The 19,694-nt window shown below is 43.5% G+C and overlaps 1 protein-coding gene across 1 annotated transcript; it reads right to left on the reverse strand.

Moving 5' to 3' along the window:
* Positions 1-2,812: 2,812 nt before the first annotated feature.
* Positions 2,813-10,101, reverse strand: LOC311041872 (piggyBac transposable element-derived protein 4-like; the record flags this gene model as incomplete). The annotated part of the gene is made up of 5 exons (XM_084052356.1): positions 2,813-2,835; positions 6,048-7,592; positions 8,205-8,273; positions 8,631-8,702; positions 9,429-10,101. The coding sequence occupies 5 exons, from the start codon at positions 10,099-10,101 to the stop codon at positions 2,813-2,815; spliced, it is 2,382 nt and encodes a 793-aa protein (XP_083908482.1).
* Between the last annotated feature and the right edge of the window lie 9,593 nt (positions 10,102-19,694).

Below are 19,694 nucleotides of genomic sequence, written 5' to 3' on the forward strand. Positions count from 1 at the left end.
TAGCTAAAGTATTTATATAGGGCTGGAGTGGTTAATGTATGTTTTGTAATACGATACGATAATACGATACGATACGATAATACTTTATTGTCAGTTTGCACTGAAATTTGTCTTGCGACCCAGAAACAGCCATGTATGCAACATATAACAGTACACACATTTGACATGACACAAGAAAACTATAATAATCTATATCTACAAAGTAACTAGTAACTACAGTTTTCAAGTAATTGTAGTGGACTAAAAGTATAATATTTGTCTCTGAGATGTAGTGGAGTAGAAGTAAAAGTATTGAAATTTGGAGATGCTCCGGTAAAGTAAAAAATACCTCAACATTTTACTTAACTACAGTATTTAAGTAAATGTGCTTACTGTATATCTTTCTACAAGACAAGACAAGACTAGATGCTTTGTTGCTTCTCTCTTGCAGCCTGATAACTAAAGGAACCACAGAGATGACGGAGGTGCCGGTGATGTTGGACTTTGCCTCGTCGGACCGCGCCGGTCGTAGGAACGCCCTGCCCGACATCCTGGGCTCCCCGGCTGGGGTCAACCCAGTGGACCTCTCAGTCAAACTGGCTGAGTTGACTCTAACAGGTCAGGGGCCAGTTGCGCCACCTCACACTAAGTTCAAACTTAGCCTAGTTATAGCTTAAACACATTCAATCCGGGAAAGTGTCTCTGTCATTTTAGATTTCTTTGGCTATTCAAAATATACAAGCTCATAGCGCGGCACCGAGTGCCGCGCTATGAGCTTGTAGATCTGCTATTTTTTTTTTATCGTGAAAATGAGTGCAAATCTTTGAATATATATTTTTTTTAAATCACACCCAGTGGGAAGTGGGCGGTGTGTGGTCATCACAACATGACTCACTTTAAAAAAAGGATAAATGACTTTTTTTAAAGTCCATACTGCTATTCATAGGGCTGCACATGTGTCATGTGTTTCGCTAGCCAATCACAGTCCTGAATTTGCAAAGTCAGCCAATCACATTACAGTTAGTGGTGATGACACTAGCTGTAATGTGATTGGCTGATATGAAAAAAGTATCGATTTGCATTAACAATGGAAGGGTTAGGGTACACACATTTTTTGGTCGGTGTCCAAAACTCACTTATAGGGGGCGGCTACACCGCCCCAAAAATGTATATATATATATTTAAAGATTTGCACATATTTTCACATAAAAAACAAAAAATAGCAGATCTACAAGCTCATAGCGCGGCACTCGGTGCCGCGCTATGAGCTTGTATATCTGCTATTTTTGAATAGCCAAAGAAATCTAAAATGACACAGATACTTTCCCGCATTGAATGTGTTAAATGGCTTTTTTAAAAGCCATTTAAGCATAACTAGGCTAAGTTTGAACTTAGTGTGAGGTGGTGCAACTGGCCCCCAGGTGACTAGTATTTATACACGCGCACGCCCACCCTGCACCCGACCACCCATCTGACCACTTAAAGGGATTAAAGGGATGTGGACCAGTGCACTCAGTGCCTTATATCCCAACGCACACTGTAAATGATCAATTAATCAATCGATTGTGTTCTGGGCTTGGATCAATGGAACTAACATCATTAAGTTCCTATATATTGGTATCACAAAGAAAACACATTTTTAAAGCTTTTAGAGAAAAAATTACCATGACTTCTTTACACATTTCTTTTTATATTAATGTTATATTATCAATAAAATCTTAGTGTTTTGACAATTATTTGGAGATCCACTTGCAATATCCTCACGGCGTGTGCAAATGGAACTAAATCAGCTGTACACTCTTGGAGTTAAGAGTGGATAAATTAACAGGATTTGACATTGTACAGTATGTGTATGTGTGCATGTGTTGTTCTTGTAAATGACCTTACCTGACAATGCTGGGACACTGCATGCCCGCAGGCACTGTGCAGTAAAAAGGAAATACACACACTCGCGCACGTGCACACATACACACACACATGCGCGCACACGGCACACACACACACACACACACACACAAACGCACACGCACACACACGCACACGCACACACACAAATGTGTGAAAAGACACTTTCTTTGTTTTCTCTCTCAGATGGCCCGGGGGGAACTCAGTCACCTGATGCAGAGGAGCTGTCGTCCACCTCCAGAGACAGTACAGAGGGGAGTCAGGCTTCATAGTGGAGGAGGAGAAATGTATACGATCCAGAATGGGACTTTATCAAGTACATCTGATTTGACTTTGCAACGGGACTAAACAAAAAATTAGGCCAGAGCTGTTGCAAGCTGTAGAGAGAGTTACTGTACAAATGCTCACAGTTGAACCTGGGAGGTGTGCCCAGTATACACTACAGCTGTCTATTCTGAACTGCTGCAGTCAGTGTGTGGGTTCGAGGGATGGAGAAGTTCATGGGTAATTTGAGGAGGAGGAGGGAGTTACAGTGTTCTCACTTAATTACCTGACTGTCCAAGGACTTAAACTGTAGTAGATGAGTTTTGTGTCTTCGTTGGGATTTGAACCCGCGTCTTGTGTGTGAGGAGACCAAACATCTGCCGCTGACCCAAGACGTACACCCTGCCTGGACAGGGGAGATATTGGCCTTCTGATTTTCAGGCAGTACTACTTATCAACCAGTAGGTGTCGTAGCAGACATCAACCACTGCAGATGTGGTAGTTATTGTTGTATTCAAATATTGTACTATACAGATTGGTTAAAATAACATTGTATTCATTAGAATAAGCTCTGGATTGTGGCTTTGAATGGCAGGTTTCCAGGAATGATCTTGGTTGTCTACGATGAAGCTATTGCTCCTCGAGTATGCAGGACAATTAACTTCTACTGAGCACTCTGCAGAACACCTACAGACCAAAGATGGAGAATAAGGATGTACATATAAATATGTATATGTATAAATATGTGTATGTAGTGACATAGGCTATATATACATGGAAGTGAATGTGTGCTTTAAAAGTTCTTGTTTATATTCAACAAAGTCTGAATAATCAACCACTTTGTAGTAAGAAGAAATACTGAAAAGGGGTGATTATGTAGGAGAATAAATCAGTCAGTTTGTTGTACAATGCAATCAAAAAGCCTTTTCAAGTATTACTTTTTGTATTGAATATATTTTCTAAAGTTAAACATGCATAACCAATGGGATAACCAGTTGTTAATCAGGCAGTAGGTTTTGTGTCTGTGTAAGAAAACTATCTTTACAAATATGTGAATGTGTTTATTGCTTTGTGTAAGTAAATTAAATATGTGATTCTCACTGAAGTAGCTCCTTAGCTTGTCAGCATCTGTCATTTGCCTTTATCCAACACATGGTGGCAGTATTTCCCCCAATGTTGTCATAGCATAGCAGTATGAGACAAATGTCATGTACTTATTTTCCTACATTTTATGCTATTTGTTCTTTTATTTTATTCCCTGTAAACCCATTTAAACTGCAATGGTGTCTGAATGTTGCTACATAAATATAAACAATATGCTTGATTACGTTTTGGTAAGTCTATGATTTTATTGATTTGCTTTGTTATGGACATTTCTGTGAACTTCTGCACCACATTCCTGGCCAGTTATATTTCCAGGACACAGATCGTTTTAACTACATGCAGCCTAAATAGCAGATCTACAAGCTCATACCGCGTTGCAAATTCTGATGTGGGCTTGTAGATCGCCTATTTTTTTGCCGTGCGACACCGCCGTATGACGACGTATAAATCAGGCCTTATCGCTTAACACATTGACTGCCAGAGTTAAAACACCAGCCATAGCTGCCTGTGCCAGCCATTTTTGAGCTTTCTGGCCAGTCTATCTAGGCCCACAGAACATTTTGTGCTAGGACTATGAACACATGGAATACCTCAAAACAAAGATCAGAATCTCTACTTTCGCCAGGAAAAAAAGTGAGTTCCTAGCATGTTCTGTTCTTTAGCTATTGGCAGTTGAATATAGCTTGGTTTCACCAAAATCAGCTATCTGGATCTAGAAGCTGAGATAATGAGGCTTTTGTGAAACATTCACTCTCAGGCAGAACAGTGATTAGACCCTTATATTTTCACCTTCAGTGACACATTACTGACATCAGACATCTGCACAGTTGTTGTTTTCAAACTAACAACACTGAGAAAGTGCTTTTGAATATACTTTTATATAGCTTTTTCACATCAACGTTTATCAACATGTGTCTTGTTGATAAACAAATCTCAAGCTCATTTCAATGTTTTTCTTTTCAAAGTTATAAGATCAAAAGAAGTGTGTGTGTGTGTGTGTGTGTGTGTGTGTGTGTGTGTGTGTGTGTGTGTGTGTGTGTGTGTGTGTGTGTGTGTGTGTGTGTGTGTGTCAAGACTTGGCATTATCTGTGCCAATTGTTTGAGTTTGTTTTACACACCATTATAATTTCACACACACACACACACACACACACACACACACACACACACACACACACACACACACACACACACACGCACACACAGGGAGAGATTTTGCACTGTCCCCCTCTGGTGGTCAAAATAAATCCCTACATTGTGACACATCCATCCATCCAATACAGACATATTGATGCCCCCTGATAGAAACCATATAGACATATAGACTGTATGCAAGGTAAGTGAGGAGGAATTATTTTCTGTGAATGCCATGCAGACAAGCACTGAGATCCAGATAGCATCTATGACATAAAACCAAGCAAAATCAGAAAATGTTTGACTTTTTAGATAGTGAAACAGTTTTATATACAGCCTTATTTTTATCACAACACCCAATTACTGAATATCAGTCCCCCATAACTCTTGATTGTGTGCAAATGGAACTAAATGGACCCATAGGGTTGACAGTAATGGTCAAATAGGGCTAGCTATGTATGTGTCTTTCTATATTCTATGTCCAGGTTTTCTTCAGATTAGGATACTGATTTCACTGGTTCCATTTGTGCACACAAGACCTGCTAGTTTGCAATTGTATATCTATGATATAAAACCAACAGTCTACAGAACCCAATTACTGAATATCAGTCCCCCATAACTCTTGATTGTGTGCAAATGGAACTAAATGGACCCGTAGGGTTGACAGTAATGGTCAAATAGGGCTAGCTATGTATGTGTCTGTCTATATTCTATGTCCAGGTTTTCTTCAGATTAGGATACTGATTTCACTGGTTCCATTTGTGCACACAAGACCTGCTAGTTTGCAATTGTATATCTATGATATAAAACCAACAGTCTACAGAAAAAGTTTGAAACGACTCAGGCAGACACATTTGAACACTTTATATGTCTTTCAAGTACAAAATGGAGTACAACATACAAAGTACAACATACAAAAAACATACAAAAAATACAATATATCATCATTGTGTGTTTTGCTGGCCAGCACATCAATGTCTCCTCAGATCGCTCAGGGTGGAGGTGGTCCCCGTGAGGGTCTGAGGACGTGATGGCATAGATGTCTTTCACCGACAAAGATGGCATCACGCACTCAGATCCCTTGGGGCAGTGAGAAACATTAGCAGCACATTCACTGCCAACTGTTGGCTGGCTCAGAGCATAATAAATCAAAGTCAAAATAAATACAAAATGAAAATAAAACAAACAAATACAATCAAAATGATTCAATAATACTTCTCCTTAGTATGGTAATCAATCGCTCAGGGCGGAGGTGGTCCCCGTGAGGGTCTGAGGACGTGATGGCATAGATGTCTTTCACCGACAAAGATGGCATCACGCACTCAGATCCCTTGGGGCAGTGAGAAACATTAGCAGCACATTCACTGCCAACTGTTGGCTGGCTCAGAGCATAATAAATCAAAGTCAAAATAAATACAAAATGAAAATAAAACAAACAAATACAATCAAAATGATTCAATAATACTTCTCCTTAGTATGGTAATCAAGGTAGCAATCAATAACATGGAGGGGTACCAAACAGCTTTTGCACTGATACCTTGTCTCACTCCGCTCTCCCCTCCTGGTGCAAACTCTGCACCATTTTGTTGGGTGCTTGTTTTTGGCAGTGGGGGGACAATAGACAAGCTCATGGACTTTCATATCGCCACTCAATCGGTCACAAGGTTCGCGACTTCTTGGTGCATAAGGACGCAGGGGGGGGGCAGGGGGGGGCGGAGAGGCCGGGGGACGGCAGGGGCGGGCAGGATGAGGCTGCTGGTGAGGCTGCTGCTGGTGAGGTTGCTGCTGGTGAGGTTGCTGCTGACAGGCGGCCGGGGGGGGGACAGGCGGGTCTGCTGGGACAGGGGCATGTCTCACAGCGGTCCAAGACTTGACAACGCTGAGGATGAAGTCATACATGCACTTACAGTCGCCACCTGGATTCCTTGTCTTGTAGAGTACGAATGCGTTGTACATTGCGATTTGGAATAAATAGACCACAAACTTGCTGCTCCACTTGGCTGTCTTCCTGATGAAGGGATAATAGCTTAGGTTTTGGTCTAGTCGGTCAACTGCATTCATACTCTTGTTGTATTCAAGGACACAAACTGGCTTCTCCTGTGGCACTTTGTCGCTGTGTTTTTTCTGCCTCACCATCTGGGTGCCCATCTCATCCTTGTGCTGGGTTGTGATCAATCGAACGATGCGTTTGTCTCGCCAGGCCAATAACATCACTTTGCCATTGTGAAGCATCTTACGTTGTCCCACTTTCAGGCTGGACATCGTCACATCCCTCATGGCTTGTGGTTCTCCTCTTTTTAGCCTCATGGTACCACAGGCATGGGTGTTCTTCTCAAGGAGGAGTTCATACAGCTTCACGGAGTTATAATAGTTGTCCATGAACAACGAAAACCCGTACCCTGTAAGACCCTGCAACAGAAAGATGACTGTGTCTGGTAGGGAAGAGTACTGTCCAGAATATGGCTTCATTGAGTAGCAGTACCCCGTTCCAGAATCGCACAGAATGTAGGACTTTATTCCATACTTGGTGGGCTTCATTGGGTTGTACACTCTGAAGGATAGGCGTCCCCTCCACAAAAGCATCCCCTCATCGATGCTGATGTTACGACCTGGAACAAACATCTGCTTGAATTTGTCTGTCAGGTACAGCAAGACCGGGTTGATTTTACAAAGCCTGTCGACAACAGCAACCTCACCAGCAGCTTCGGCGGCGGCAGCGGCGGCGGCGTGAGCGGCAGCGTCAGCCTCATTGTTGGTGAAGTGGAGAAACCGCCAGATGATCTGGAACCTGTTGCGTGGCATCTTTTTGCCGAAGAACGAAGTGAGTACAGGGTCATCGGTCGACCAATAGTACTCTAGTACAGGCTTTCGAACAAGGCCAGTGAGGAACAACAGGGCCAAAAAGTTTTTCAGCTCCCCCACTGAAACCGCTTTCCAGTCCTTCACCCTGCTTTGTGGATGCTGCGCCACTTCTTCTTCACTCCTGGCCTGGATGAACACGTCAGCATAGTGGTTGGTCTGCTCTACTATCATCCCTAGCAGCTCATCAGTGAGGAAAAGTGAAAGAAAGTCTACAGGCATGGTGGAATGTAGCTCCGCCGCAGCATTTCTAGGACCCGGACTAGCAGTGAAAGGGATGTCCTCCCTAGGTTCCCAATCTGTGTCCTTCCACACAGGCTCTACAGCTGACGGCCTCCCACCATGTCCTGTGAATTACAGAAATACACAATTACCATAAAATACATCTTTTTTGTTTGTGTGGCAGTGTTGATTTATATGAAAATATGACTAAAACTAAATGGAATTTTATTCAACAGACTATGACTAAAACTGAATCAAAATGTACTGTCAAAATCATGTTGTTGTGGTACATGATTTTGTGACATTTATCATTGCAGAGTGGGGTTTTAGCGAGGGCTGGCTCTGTATGTGTTTGTCTATATTGTATGTCCAGATTATGACACTATGTGGAATTGTATTCAACAGACTATGACTAAAACTGAATCAAAATGTACTGTCAAAATCATGTTGTGTGGTACAGCTGTGAAAACTGTCTCACCTCTTTTACGCCCGTCACGTGGTACTGCGGTTGAAGGTGATGGTCCCGTTTCCTCCACATCCATCATGCCTGAAATCATAGTAAAACATAAAATAGTTTGGTAAATAAGATATACAATTATATTCACTGCCAGCATGGCAACTTTAGAATGAATGACATGTATCATGTCATGAATGACATGGGCTGGCTCTGTATGTGTTTGTTGTATGATGTACTGTCAAAATCCTGTTGTGTGGTACAGCTGTGAAAACTGTCTCACCTCTTTCACGGCGGACACTTGGTACTGCGGTTGAACATGATGGTCCTGCTTCCTCCACATCCATCATGTCTGAAATCACAGTAAAACATAAAATAGTTTGGTAAATAAGATATACAATTATATTCACTGGTGGTGGTGCATTACTTTGTGCAACTTAGAATGAATGACATGTATCATTGCAGAGTGTGGTTTTTAGCCAGGGCTGGCTCTGTATGTGTTTGTCTATATTGTATGACCAGATTATATGTATGACACTGTGTCAAACACAAACAGAGTTTAGCCCTAAATGACCAAATACAGTAGCCTGGTTAGGCAAGGCTACCATTACAGTACGATGTGTACAAATGGAACCAAATGGACACGTGATGAAGAAAATGGCATCTATAAAAACCAACTGTCTAATGAAAATGTTTGAAACAGACTTACCATTCCTAGCAGACTGTGTAGGCCTATGATGAGATGACGACGCCATTGCTTCATCAGACTCATCTTCGTCGTCTGAAAGTAAACAAGATCAAACACTGTTGATGTTGTGGACATAAGGGGACCTTTGATGAAATTTATTATGATGGTGGGGGCCTCGGTGCACCTGGCCTCCACCCCAAAAAGTAAAGCCATCAAAGGAATTTGATAGTCATTGTTGACATGTCCTCATGTCGACCCACAACAGCATCAAAACATTTGTTGACGTGACATGACCTCTTCCCTTTGAAGTATGCCTACCCCCCCAAAAAAAACAGATCTACACAAATCTTTGTTTACAAGGCCTCATGTCGACTCACAACAGCATCAAAACATTTGTTGTGGTGACATGACCTCTTCCCTTTGAAGTATGCCCCCCCCCCAAAAAAACAGATCTACACAAATCTTTGTTTACAAGGTCGTCATGACATGAACTCTTCCCTCTACCCCCTATGAAACCATTCATATATGAATGGTTTCATCCTTTTTAGACAAATTGTTTGATTATATAAAATGGCACCATTCAATGATCATAACAATATAAAGCACTACGTTGTGATGCATTGAATTGTTTGGTGCCATTTTATATGTTGATATAAGTAAGCAGTGCCCCACATACTTTATACAAATATCAGGTAAAAAGTAGCCGATTTACAAGCTCACAACGCGTCGCAGCGGGAGGCGTTGTGAGCTTGTAGATCTGCTATTTTGCAACCAAAAGGTAAAATATGATAAAATATATATATATATATATATTCTTACCACTGGGAAACCGATCCAGACATTTTTTCCTTGGGCTTGGCTCCCATGAACAGTCAGAACAGTCAGAATCTGAGCTCTCTTCACCGTCAGTAGTGTCTGGGTCTGGGCCTGGGCGATATGACTCGGTCTTCTGTCTGCTGCTACGACGCAACCGGTGCCCGGGATCGGGATCGATGTCTGGACAGTCTTGTAGCGGTGGGTTCGTGTCCTCAGGCTCAGATACCCTCGCAGGTGGTGGGGGAAGTGGTGGCGGAGGTGGTTGCTTTTTCTTAGGCCTCCGTGCCCGTTGCTTCTGGCGCCGGGGGATGGTCGAAGACACCGATGTCTCCTCAGATCCCTGGGGAGCAGTCTTCGTCTCCTCGGATCCCTCCAATGGCGGCCGCGGAGGTGGTCGCGGCGGACTCGGAGGTTCTGCTGGCGTGAAGACATAGGTATCTTTCACCGATAGAGATGGCTTCACGTCAACAGATCCCCCGGGGGTAGTGAGACACGCCGCCTTCACCTCCTTGGAGCCCCCAGCTAGTGGCGAAGGTGGTCGCGGGGGAGCGGTGAAAGACGCCACCGCCGACGGCTTCTCAGGTCGCGGTGGTCCCTCCACAGGTCGGGATGGTGGTCCCGGTGGTGGTGGTGGTGGTGGTGGTCCCGAGGGAGCAGTGAAGCTCATAGTTTCCATTATAGTTCTTTGGGTCGGGTCCCTCCGAGGGCATTTGGCCTTGCCTCTTCTTCCTCTCATCTCGCCGAAAAAAATATACTCCCAACTCCCACCTATAAATATATACACCTAACTCTCTCACCTATATATCTATGCACTACAATACTACTATACTATACTATATAAACGTCTTACTCTCACCTATATATATATATCTTCTTGCACCTCTCCTAACTTTACCTAACTAACGATCGCTTGCTCTTTCTCCGTCTCTCAGTCGCTGTCTCTCGCTCTCTCTCACTCTATTTCTCTGTCCGTCCGTCTCTGCTCACTGTTTGTTTAGAATGCCACAGGGACTGTTGTTCTGCACCCGGATTTGTAGTGTTTTGCTCAGATCATGTGACTTTTGCGATCATGTGACTTTTCTTTTGTCGTAGAAGCTTAATATTAATACACAGGTTGTGGAAGATTGCAATCTACCTTATACCAATGAAAAGACCTAATATCGAGTTAACTCGATCTAGGCAGTCAAGCGCTGGATTCTTAATATCGAGATAACTCGATCTAGGCAGTCAATGTGTTAAACACCAGCATCTGTATTGTGGGGAAAGCTTTTTCAGGAAAATAGCAGATTGCAACGCGTTGAGAGCTTGTCGATCGGCTATTTTCAGCAAAAGCTTTCCCCACAATAACAGAAAACAGAACATACACTAGTATAGAGGCCTGAATCACTCTGGTCAACCATATACGGTTTAAAGGAATAGTTCACCCAAAAAACTACTTATTTTCAATCGATTACACACCCCATGCCATGAAGCCTTGAATTCCTGTTTTTTTTTGCATTCTTAAGCCAATAATGTGATGACTGGTGGATGCAGTCATCATGGAGGTATCGAAGAGACCACCGCTCATCAAATTATTGACTTGGAATGCGACAAAAACAAAAAAAAGAAATCCATGAATTCAAGGCTTCATGGGGTGTGTAATTGATAGAAAATAAGTACTTTTTGGGGTGAACTACTCCTTTACGTGGTTAAGCCAAAGTGGTCCCACGTGGTAGGCTACCTCATGAGTTCCAACAGTCATATGGGAGTTGTCAGATGAAGAGCATCATCTCATCTCATCTCACCACTCAAACAGAGAGCGTCTCCTTCCCAAACTAAAAAAACTATATAACCTCCTACATTCCATTTTCCACCTTCACATCTGTCTCCTTCTCTAATAATCATAAAGTGCTATATATTTCATCTCGCACTTTACTTCCGGATGGTTCGTTTTGCACCTTCTTTGCCACATCCGTCACGGGACAGAAACAAGCCCTGCCGTGCTCTATGGAAAACAGCCCAAAAGCGCGCCCGAATGAGCCCAAAATCGCTTACACACAAAGCAGACCTGGCACCCCATTTCAACGTCACAGCAACATGCAGCCAATCAGCGTCGACGGCAACGCAGCCTACCCCAATCATGTGTGAGAGATCTACAAGCTATGGGGCAGAGACGCCGTGTGCCATGCACCGTATCTTAGCAACAACGAAAGCGCTCACTCTCATTGGTCGTGTCACGCTAAGAGCAGTTCCCAGACAATGGCATCTCAGAGAGCTTGCTGTAGTGTTTATATATCTATGGCTGTAGCCATCAGAGTCAGTCGCAGCGACGACGGACAGGGCGCTGTGATAGTTGGCATGTAGCTAACGCTAACGTGGTTGTCATGCCTGCAGCGGCTGTGCAATCACTTTGTCAACAATGCACGTTCGTGCGGTAACTGTTATTATTGCTGCTCCGTTACTCCATTGTAGATGGTGTATGTTGTGTGTGTCTTCTGGTGTAGCTCCACAGCAACTTTAATGGCAGTACCGCCCCGTGCAACGCACGTTTAGGCTGCATTATGGTCATGTTGTAATTTCAGATCATTTCGGTCCGATTAGGGCAGTGGCTACCCCCCCACCCCCCCCCCAGATAATCATATTTGAACTGGGGACCCCCCCAATTTTGTTTGACTCCGTTCCACAAGTCAATATTGTGAAAATAGCAGATCTACAACCTCACAACGCCTCACGTTGAGAGGCGTTGTAAGCTTGTAGATCGGCTATTTTCAACATGTTTGCCTCTTTCTTACATTATTTGACAATGTGGCCAATGTTTTATAGTATAGTTTGTTGACTACTTTTGTTGCAGTAATGGTCTTTTCCTTTACTTTCGCTTTTTTATTGTCTCCGCCAGGCCGAAAGGGATGGCGCGAGAGTATGTTTTACCCCCTGTCCGTCCGACGGTCTGTGGATAGCTAATCTCCCGCATCGTTGGCTTGATCGCAGCGCAACTGTGCACACACACTCCCTGGATGCCAATGCAGAACCTCTGCCCCATTTCTTTCACATGGCCCTGTCATAGTGCCACCAGGAGGCCACTTTTTGCAAAACACATTTTCTCACAGTACTGCTACATATTTTGGCCTAACATCACGCAAATCCATACACAGTATCTCTACAGTCATTAAAAAAAACACGGTCTTTCACATTTTTCATTTTCCATCCTGATTGACTAAAAATGGCTTCCAAAGTTTCCAGGCCTGCTCCGTTTTGACCAAAATGCCTCAAATTATGAACACAGCATGCACTTTCCGTGCAACTTTGCACCCACATTCCCACTATGCCGAGCAAGAAATTCCACTTGAGATTTTTCTAATCAGCCTCATGGTGGCGCTATAACAGTCCAATTTGTGTTTTCACCTATACCTGCACCAATCTGTGTAAAACTTTGTATGTGCACTCTCTAGAGGTCAAGGAAAAACCTTTCCCCTGCATTTCTCACATCTACCTTTTATAGCTCCACCAGGAGGCCGCCTTATGTACAACATATTTCTTTACATTACTCCTTGCAATTTTATCTACATTTCACACAAATCGGTACACATGATCTCTATAGTCATGTGATCAAGACGGATCTGTTTAATCTTTCATATTCCATCCCGATTGGCTAAGATTCACATCTAAAGTTTGCACAAAATGCCGCAAATCATGAATGCAGCGTCCGATTGTGGTCAACTTTGCACGCACATTCACACTATGTTGAGGAACAACTGCTACCATTTTAACATTGGCCTGTGGGGGGTCCCCACCGACTCTACCTGGCCCTTAGGTGGGCCCCACCTAGGCAATTCTATGTGGGGCCGAGGTGGGTCTTAACTGCGATGCCCATGCGGGCTATAAGTCGCTTCTACCTGGCCCTTAGGTGGGCCCCAACTAGCCACGTTTATGTGGGACCAAGGCGGCTCCTAACTGGGTTTGCCCATGCAGGCTTTAACTGGGTTCTACCTGGGCCCTAGGTGTACCCTAACCAACCACAGTGCAGTGCCCATCGCTCCAAATGTTGTGACGTCAGGGCTCTCAATACTGCACATTGGTGGAGGAGGAGGGCCCGCAGGCCGCCCGCACACATCGCTGAACCAATGGTAGCCCACGGATGTTTCCTCTGGAGATTTAAAATCTGCCCCTCTATGCCACATATCATCCGCGCTACAGGGTCTTCACTGACCGAGCCACGGCCCCACTGGCCCTCATGACGCTATGCCACTTATATGCGCTGCCAAGTGGCCGCGGGCGCTACGTGGGCGTGGCGGCGGGCTAGACGCGAGGCCCTGCGTAGCAGGGCCGAGCTTCTAGTTTGCTCAATGAATGATAGTGAAGCTTTTTGGGGAACAGCAGACTAAGTACCGCTTTGCACCAGATGTCCATCCAACAAACCAAAGAAGGGGTCCCATTGAAAATATAAAGCGTCATTTGGTACACAGAGACATTATTAATAAGATTGATCAGTGCAGATGATCATGATCAGAGATATAGATTCATGAATTGTTCATGAACACTTCTTGTTGTGTGACGGCCCTGCCCCCTCTGCATTCACTGATGACTAGCCGGCAGCCTGAGTGAGTAGGGCGGAGTGGGGCAGGCCGTTAGTATGTCGTTTTCTTGCCTACCTTAAGTCGCTTTGGATAAAAGCGTCTGCTAAATGACTGTAATGTAATGTCAGAAGAATGCAGTCTGGGGAGGAAAACATTTTGAAAGATATGCATCTTCTTTTTTTATTCTAGCCATACGTAAAGATATAATCCTAAATGAATACATAGCCTTAGATGCCTGTCAGATGGTCAGACAATAATGCTCCACAGGTCTACGATAGAACAAACTGGTGTAGCCGTGTAGGTCTACACGTCCTCAGACCAGACGTGAGATCTGAGCATGCCGTACGCTCAAGTCAAAGTCACGATAGATTGATAAATCCCGACAATTGCGGTGGTCTCGGCGTACGCCTGTTTTTTGGTCTGCGCATTTGATAAATGAGGGCCAGTGTCCAGCCAGCAGCAAGAGATGACCACGTCAAAGTAGGACTGCACTGCCCTCTAGCAGAACCAGGGTAACAGGGTAACCGTTCTATGTTCACATTATTACAGAACCAATCGTCACAAAGCACACGCCTTTTTTAAAGCCACGCCCCTTTTCCCCGCCAGGTATAAAGATGACATGCAGGGCAAGCCCTCTTTTCGGGAGGAAACGCCCACATTCCATATACAGTGATTATATGTGTGTTACACACACACAGTCAAAAATGTCCTGCAAGGTCCGTGATTCCCTCTACCTCTCTGTGGCCTTCAGTTCAGCAAGGTGTTTAGGCTACCTGCTGCCTCCGTTGTGTTCGGTGTACACACAGCGACAGCGTGCTGAGTTTGCTCATAAAGGTTGAGGCTGTTTTACAACATTGATTCACAAAAAAAAACTTCAGAACAATGTCACCCACAACTAAGGTGTTGCTGTATGACACAGACTAAAGACATCTGGAGTAGAAGGAGTGTCTACATGAGGCTTTACTTTGCGCGCGCGCGCGCGCGTGCGCGCGCCACTGGGTACAGCAGCAGAGGTTTGCTGTCCCACTCTAAATAGTGGGCACTTCCACAATGCCACAAAGGTATTATAGCTAATGATAAAGTAAAGCCTCATGTAGACGCTCCTTCTACTCCAGATGTCTTTAGTCTGTGTCATACAGCAACACCTTAGTTGTGGGTGACATTGTTCTGAAGTTTTTTTTAGTGAATCAATGTTGTAAAACAGCCTCAACTAAACTACTAAATTCCCTGGCTGCTGCTTCGGGATCCGGTTTAGCTTTTCAAAATAAGTCCGTAAATCAGTAAATCCAGGGGTGCAATACTCAGTGGACGGGGTTGCACGCCGAGCAACCACTTATTTGGCCAGGGGGACGCGCAGGCACACGCATAGATTTAAAACTATTTTAAATTCACACTTCATCAAAGTTTACAAAGGCTCCCGACTCATGCCAGGTACATTAACATAGGAATTAGCCTATATGCATATCAATTGTCCATTGTGTGACCTGTACTGTAGGTGTTAAGCGACGTGCGCGTCACGTCATTAAAATAGAGAGCAACCACTTCTCAAATGAGCATAGCATCACTGTATAAATCTGACCCTAGATTTGTACTTAGGCATTAAAAACAAACCGGTCACGTCTTTCCATTCCAGTTTTATGTTTTTATTCGTGTAAGGTCTAGGAAGTTGTCTGCTTCCACGCAGCATGTGATGCATTTTGATCAGGTAGGAGTCTCAAACAAGGTTGTTTCTTACAATAAATACGCTATTTGTATAGCTTGTACAATCTGCTATTTTTGAATAGCCAAAGTATAAAATACGATTAAAGTGGTTAAAATGTTTGTGATGCTGTACATTTGGCTGGGCGTGAGACTCGGCGTGAAATCCAGGACAAAAGTGTGTGCGTGCGTGCGTGCATGCGTGCACGTGTGTGTGTGTGCTTGTGCGTGCGTGCCTAACCATCGTGATCTGAATGCCAGTGTTAGCTGAAAAGGCACAATGCAGGTTAACCGTCTGTCCAGGGTAGGACAACACCTCTGGTTCCACCTCCACCCTTCAAACCCCGGCCCCTGGAGAACAAATAAATACAGTAGCCTATATATTACAGACAGTTTAAGCAACACTGACGTGATCAGGCAGGCAATCAGTCACACACATACACGTGTAATGGATCTTCAGTGAGAGAGAGAAACAGTGAGAGAGAGAGAGAGAGAGACATAAATTATTGACACAATATTTGTGATATAGGTGTACCAACCTCTCATCATCTTTATATAGCAGTAAGGTCTGCAATAGGTGTACCAACTAGTGTTTAACACCGGGATTCCCGGGATGCGGGAATCCCGGGAATTCGGGTTTTTTTACCATCCCGGGAATTCACTTCGGTTCCCGGGCTTCCCGTTTTTTTTTTTTTCTTGTTAGAAATGAATACTAATAAGTAGAAAGCCCTATCTACAGCGTGGAGGAATTACTATTATAATTAGGAAAGTTACTTGCCGCGTTGCCGACCAGGGCAGGGTCCCATCGTCCCGTTGTGAACCAATATGGGACGCACTGAATGAATGTAACAGTAATGAACAAAATAAAACACAAGTGGCCGTGATGCCCCATGCCTGCCCTGCGCAGTACGCACGCTGATTTCACTGTTTCCTCTGCTGTCAATATGGTAGACACCAGTTGACTAGTTCAGATTCAACATCATCAAGTGAAACGCTGCATAAACAGTAGCCTAGGTAGGTTTGATCGAGCCTATATTCCAGCTTAAAATGCGCACAAGCCAAGCAATGCTTTTGATAGAGAGAGAGGACAGACCGGAGAGCTGAAGAGAGAGAGAGCGAGAGAGCGAGAGAGAGCGAGAGAGAGAGAGAGAGAGAGAGAGAGAGAGGGAGGGAGAGGGGGGGGGGAGAGAGAGAGAGAGAGAGAGAGAGAGAGAGAGAGAGAGAGAGAGAGAGAGAGAGAGAGTATTAGACCGATGTGGTCCGATTTTTTTTATCATCATTAATGTAGCCTACCCTACCTACACTTGTATTTTAGAACGTTCAAACTACTGTACCATTTTACTAGAACTACCCAGTAGAACAAGTGAACTGCACAACAGCTGTCTGTCTCATTGATTGTCAGTGCTGGCAGCGCATGCATGTGCACATCAAAATCACACTACAAAACCCCACATTTGATCAACAACAAAATATAGATTAATAGACAACATACAGCCAACATCCCAAAATGGAGTCTTATAATATCCAGCAAGTAGCCTAATATAAATTAATAACTGCAAACAAATGACAAGTTTAGGCTATCAAATCAATATCCTACAAAAGTAGAGAAAAGCTGTGACCTCACCGGCGCTCTGATGGACAATAAATACATATTCCTTTTGCAAATTCTCTTGTCAATAATGATACAAATGGAACGTTTATTTCAGCAGCTAGAGTTTGACATTGTTTGAGTGCGTTTTGAGCGCAGCTCCTCGTTAAGTTAATTGTCTTCACCCGCTGCGCAACAGGGCAGATCTCCGCAGGCTATTATATTTATATATTATATTTATATGATTTTACAAAATCAAATTAAGTCATTATTAGTGCAAGTTCATAGGTGGACACAATAGGGACATTTGGGCACCTCGTGTAAAATTGTCTATTTAAGTATCTACATATAAATGCATTTATTGGGCACTTTTTTTTTTTTTTTACCCTTTAACGGGAATTCCCGGGAAGCCCGGGAAAAGGTCTGAAAATTCCCGGGAATTAAAATTTGCTATTTCCCGGAAAATGTTAAACCCTAGTACCAACCACTCATCATCTTTATAGCAGTAAGGTCTGTAATACAGTAGGTGTACCAACGCTCATCAGCATCATATCTATACCAATAAGAGGACATTAGAGGCAGCTTACCTGGACTGTTTTCAGTAACATTCTGTATGAACAGAACTAACAGAACAGCTGACACTCCCACCATGGTCCATATCCTGGAGATCTGACACAAACCTGTTGAAAAAGGTACAAAAAAGTAATTCATATTATGGGGGAAAAGTAGACTATTTCACTGTGGGCAAATGGTAAAATATCAATTTCAATGACGCAAAGACTATACCTGTCACGGTTTGAGTCCGGGCAGATTGTAGGACCCAAGTGCAGGAGAGACGGAGGCAGAATAGATTAGATTAAAGGGTTTAATAACTCAAAAGACAGGGATACAAAGTAAGTGCTGAACTCAAGACAGGATCACACATAACAGTTTAACAATGAACTAGCAACCAAACACTGGGAACAGGGAGGTATAAATACACAAGGACTAACTAGACACAGGTGAACACAACTGGACAATCAACACTGGGATTGGCTAACAGGCAAACACAACACAGGTGATAGCGGAGCAGCTAAGTGCTACGATCTTTCAATTTATGATAAAAGCGTGAAAATTGGCGTGAGCAGTCTCCATGGGTCACTTGACAAGAATATTGTCTGAGCCATTTGTAATTTCAAGATGGCGGCCATTTTTCAAGATGGCGCCGACACCTTAGTGGGCAGTTAAGTGATATGATGGTTTATTTGGTGATACAAGCATGAAAATTGGCATGAGCAGTCTCTGTGGGTCACTTGACAATAGGCCACCCACAGCTATTTGAAATTTCAAGATGGCGGCCATTTTTCAAGATGGCAAACACTTTAGTGGAGCAATTAAGTTATATAATGGTTTATTTGGTGATACAAGCATGAACATTGGCATGAGCAGTCTCTCTGGGTCACTTGACAATAGGCCACCCACAGCTACTTCAAATTTCAAGATGGCGGCCATTTTTCAAGATGGCCAACACTTTAGGGGAGCAATTAAGTTATATAATGGTTTATTTGGTGATACAAGCATTACATTTGGCATGAGCAGTCTCTAAGGGTTGCTTGACAAGAAAACACTCCCAGCCACTTGAAATTTCTATTTTCAAGATGGTCACCCCCTGGATCCTCAAAAGACATTTTCTCATAGAAATGTACGTTTTTTTTTTCATTAAGGACGATTATTATTATTATTATTATGCTAAAACAGTTGTGTTGATTTGTTGATCATAGATAGATTAGATAAGAGTGAATATCTGCACTACCAGGGCACACTGGTGATATATCACTGCTGTTAAACCTCAGAGTGGGGTTCAATGTCAGCTAATTGAAAGTTAGTATCCCAAATGCTGTCTAATTTACCCCAAAACAGTTAGATAGCCGCACCTGAATTGACAGGTTGTGCCAGCGCGGGAGAGCCTAGCCAAGGTTAATGGGGTTTTAATTAACCGGATGGTGTACAGATCGCATGGGATTTAAATGGCATTGGATGAACGATCGGACTAAGTGTTGGGTTAAGGCACAAACTTAGTTGTATCCCATACATCAAAGTGCTTGGTAAAAGGTGGTAAAAGGATAAACCCTCTGCCTCTGCCTATGCTGCAGACATGGCAGAAGCCATCATAACAGTTGTGAAAACTAACTGGGACAGATGTTTCATTTGTCAGCAGGTCACCAAGGAAAAACTCATTCAGCCAAGTTTATTCAACAGAGAGCACGATCGTACTGGTCATGATACCATTGCAAGAAATGTTCCATTATTTCATAAGATCAATGCTCTGCCTATCTTACTTAGTCCAACCCGACTAGATGAAGGTGATGGCATAGAAAGCACATTGACAAGAAACAGAGCAACATATCATTCAAGCTGTTCAACAACACAGAGCTGGAAAGGGCCCAAAAG

The sequence above is a fragment of the Gymnoscopelus microlampas genome, assembly GCF_963454915.1.
Source record: "Gymnoscopelus microlampas genome assembly, chromosome: 3".
Lineage (NCBI taxonomy): Eukaryota > Metazoa > Chordata > Actinopteri > Myctophiformes > Myctophidae > Gymnoscopelus > Gymnoscopelus microlampas.